Source organism: Pteropus vampyrus, unplaced genomic scaffold (assembly GCF_000151845.1).
Source record: "Pteropus vampyrus isolate Shadow unplaced genomic scaffold, Pvam_2.0 Scaffold488, whole genome shotgun sequence".
NCBI classification, from domain to species: Eukaryota; Metazoa; Chordata; class Mammalia; order Chiroptera; family Pteropodidae; genus Pteropus; species Pteropus vampyrus.
Genome location: NW_011889269.1, coordinates 659,568 through 664,122, shown reverse-complemented (window position 1 = coordinate 664,122; position 4,555 = coordinate 659,568). Strand labels below are relative to the sequence as shown.

The 4,555-nt window shown below is 40.2% G+C and overlaps 1 protein-coding gene across 1 annotated transcript; it reads left to right on the top strand.

The window, feature by feature from the left end:
- The first annotated feature begins 154 nt into the window (after positions 1-154).
- On the top strand, positions 155-1,188 carry LOC105307321 (olfactory receptor 10G2). The gene has a single exon (XM_011382775.1). It carries the CDS (start codon positions 157-159, stop codon positions 1,186-1,188), a length of 1,032 nt encoding a protein of 343 aa, XP_011381077.1. The 5' UTR covers positions 155-156.
- The last annotated feature ends 3,367 nt before the right edge of the window (positions 1,189-4,555 follow it).

Here is a 4,555-nt window from a genome sequence, read left to right as displayed (position 1 = left end):
TCTTCCGTTGAAGAAGCATTTAGGGCACCTGGAAAGTAAGCAGCCTCTGAGGACTTGTCTTGCCAAGCAAACCCAAATGATTGATGGCAAATTTTCTCTACTTAACACATGGAAATCCTCTGTTAACTTCCTAGACTCTGGTCCCCAAACACAAGCATGCTCTCACCACCTCCATGTGTTGTATTTCCCTTGTCTGACTTCACCATTCATCTTAGCAGACTACAGAGAGGCATGAGAAAGACCAAAAACACATCCCTGGACTCCGTGGTGACCGATTTCATTCTCCTGGGCTTATCTCACTCCCCGAATCTGAGGACCTTCCTCTTCCTGGTCTTCTTCACCATCTACATCCTGACTCAGCTGGGCAACCTGCTCATTCTGCTCACCGTGTGGGCCGACCCAAAGCTCCATGCTCGCCCCATGTACATTCTTCTGGGCGTGCTCTCATTCCTGGACATGTGGCTCTCCTCAGTCATTGTTCCTCGCATCATTCTAAACTTCACTTCTGCCAGCAAGGCAATCGCGTTTGGTGGCTGTGTGGCTCAGCTGTATTTCTTTCACTTCCTGGGCAGCACCCAGTGTTTCCTCTACAACTTGCTGGCTTATGACAGGTACTTGGCAATATGCCAGCCTCTACGCTACCCTGTGCTCATGAATGGGAAATTATGCACTATCCTTATAGCTGGAGCTTGGGTGGCTGGCTCCATTCATGGATCTATCCAGGCCACCCTAACCTTCCGCCTGCCCTACTGTGGGCCCAACCAGGTGGATTATTTTTTCTGTGACATCCCCGCAGTATTGAGATTGGCCTGTGCTGACACAACTGTCAATGAGCTTGTGACCTTTGTGGACATCGGGGTAGTGGCTGCCAGTTGCTTCATGTTAATCTTGCTCTCCTATGCCAACATAGTCCATGCCATCCTGAAGATACGCACTGCTGATGGGCGGCGCCGGGTCTTCTCTACATGTGGCTCCCACTTAACTGTGGTCACAGTCTACTATGTCCCCTGTATTTTCATTTACCTCAGGCCAGGCTCCAAGAGTCCCCTAGATGGGGCAGTGGCTGTGTTTTACACTGTTGTCACTCCGTTACTGAACCCCCTCATCTATACACTGAGGAACCAAGAAGTGAAGTCTGCTCTGAAGAGAATAATAGCAGGTCTGGGGGCTGCAAGTGAAAATAAGTAAGGTCTGGGGGCTGCAAGTTAAAATAAGCTAGTCTAGGCTCAGAGACTAGCTCCATCACCTCTGTTACCACTCTTTTCAGCTACTGCCGCATGTGGCAGTAACAGGTTCAACAAATAGACGTTAGTTTAAGCTTAATTAAATGTAACTCTACTGGGAAGAAGATTTTGGTACTAAATTTAATCTCAATAAATTGGACAGGGTTACTTTACACTTTTCTGATCCATCCCTCAGGAGAAAGCACATTCCACACAAATGTGGAATACGCAGAATAAATGGTCTATCTAGAAAGAGGAAGGATTATTACAGGCAAATTTTGGAAAAGCCAGCATAATGCTGCACCATCACCCTTTATCCATTTGCTTCACTCCTAATTTCCCAAGCCTCTAGGCATTCAAGATTGTTTTGCTCACATCTAGGCTAATCCATCCTTCCAAGTGCTTGGTGTGAATTTCTGTGCACGTCGTCCATGTTTCCTTCCAGCCCTTCTCTCTCTCTCATGCAGTAATTCACCAAATTCTGTTCACAGTGTCTCAGGAATGTCTCTCTGGCTTCATAAATGATCCCCTCTTCATCCTCATTCGCATTCATACTGCTACCAGTTTCCTTTCTGAAACATAGCTCTTCACTGGCTCTCCGCTGCATATAGAAAAAGCCAAAAAGCCAAAAAGCTTGAAATTCAAAGTCCCCCATAATTGGATCTCATATCTCACATCCCAAGACATTTCTACCTCCCTCATCCCTCCTGGCCCTATTAAGTTACCTGCCATTATTTAAACATGCTCTTTACTTCTGGGCCTCTGAGCCTTTACTTAAGATATACCTGTATGATAAATATTGGTAAATTGATGTTTTATGCTTCCTTCATGGCCCAGAAAAAATTCTTATTCCTACTAGAAGTTTTCTGATTCTCTCAATCAGAACCTATCTCCTCCTTCTTTTTATTCCTATAGTCCTTTGAATTTTATAATAGCACTTATTGTAGGCTGGCTTGTATTATAGTTTAGATCAGAGTCCCTGGAGAACGGAAAGAATGTTTTATCGGCGTCTGTGTTGTAGCCCCCTTTTTCCTAATACCTACTAGTAGGCGTTGTGGCAGAGATAGCTAACTGCCCACCAAAATCTATATATAGTTAGAATGTGGCTGCCCCACTATGGACATTTCCCAGTCTATCTTACAGGCAGGTGCAGTTATGTCTAAGTTCTCTCAAACTGAATATGGAGAGTCAAAACTGGCACAGGAACTTTCCCCTCTTCATTTCCTACTCTGAGGTGGAACTGGCATATGACAGGGACCCATCTCCACTTTGTGCCCAAGTAGAGATAAGTCACCTGCCAACCTGAAACATGCACCTTAGAATTGTAAGTGAGAAGAAAATAAGCCTCTAACTTCTTTAATCCACTGATTTGTTATTGGGTTACTTTGTTATAGCAGCTTCATCTCATCCTAATTGATACTTCACTCAATTGACAATTTTTAAAACTTAAAATAGCACCAGGCAAGTCTTTTGAACTGCATTTGAAATGTCCAAAGCATCCAGAAAACCTTTTGGTCAATTATAATACTTAAAAGTCAAAGATCTGGAAGCCACCTAGTCAGTCATTCACTGGACCAATCAGTTCATCACGTAACGTCGTTCTGACCAGGCCAGGGTGAGGTAAATAACCTTGACTTATCCTTGGCCTTATCTGGAGGAACAAGAAAACATTTAAAAGAAGTGGAAATAAAGGACTCAAGGACAGGGCAGCATAAGAGCAAATGTCAGTAGCTCCTTCCAGAATATGAAGAACCAGGTAAATGTGTTCTTTCATTTATTGACAGTTGTTTCACTCAATTAGATATGCAAGGTCATGCTAGCTCAATATTTTTGCAATTTTTTTATTGTGGTAAAATACACATAACATGATAATTACCATTGTAACCATTTCTAAATGTTCAGTGGTATTAAATACATTCACATAGTTGGACAACCATCACCATCATCCATCCCCATAACTCCTTTCATCTTGTAGAACTGAAATTCTATGCCCATTAAACAATAACTCTCCATTCTCCCCTTCCCCAGCCTGATAATCACCATTATGCTTTCTGCACCTATGATTTTGACTACTCTAAGTACTTCATATGAGTAGGATCATATAGTACCTATCTTTTTGTGACCGTCTTATTTCATGTAGCATAATGTCCTCAAGGTTCATCTATGTTGAAGCATATTGTGGAATATCCTTCCTTTTTAAGTATGAATAATATTTCTTTGTATGTATATGCCACATTTTGGTTATCCATTCATCCATTTTTGAATACTGGGGTTGCTTCTACTTTTTAGCTATTGCAAATAATGCTACTATGAATATAGGTGTTCAAATATTTCTTTGATACCTTGTTTTCGGTTCTTTGGATACATACACCCAGAAGGGGAACTGCTGGATCATGTAGTAATTTTATTTTTCATTTTTCCAAGAATCATCATGCTGTTTTTCACAGAGGTTGTACCTTTTACATTCCCACCAACCATGCAAAAGAGTTCTAATTCGTCCACATTCTGACTAACACTTGTTTTCTGATTTTTTTTTTTTATAGTAGCCATCCTAATAAATGTGAAGTAGTATCTCATTGTAGTTTCAGTCTGCATTTCCTTAAAGACTGGTGATGTTGAGAATCTTTTCATGTGCTTGTTGGGCATTTGTATATCTTCTTTAGGGAAATGTCCATTCAAGTCCTTTGCCCATTTTTGAATACAGCTGTTTGATTTTGTTGTTGTTTTAAGAGTTCTGGATATTGATCTCTTATTAGAGATATAATTTGTAAATATTTTCTCCCATTCTATGCGTTACCTTTTTACTCTGTTAATAGTGTCTTTTGATATGGAAACATTTTTAATTTTTATGAAGTCCAATTTGTCTATTTTTTTCTTTCGTTACCTGTGCCTTTTTTTGTCATAGCCAAGAAATCATTGCCAAATCCAATGTTATGAAGCTTTTGTCCTATGTTTTCTTCTAAGAGTTTTATTGTTTTTGGTCTTATATTTAGGCCTTTGATCTATTTCACATTAATTTTTGTGCGATAGTCTCCCTTTATTTGTTGGGGGTATGTTCCAAGATTCCCAGTGGATGCCTGAAACCGTGAATAATACTGAACCCTAGATATTCTGTTTTTTTAATATATAAATACCTATGATAAAGTTTAACTTATGAATTAATTACAGTAAGAGATTAGCAACAATAATGAATAATAAAATAGGACATTGACAACAATATATGATAATAAAAGTTATGTGACTATGGTCTCTCTTTCTCGGTCTCTGAAAACCAATCTGATAACCAAAACCACTATCATGTGACTAACAGGGAGGGTACACATACAGCATGG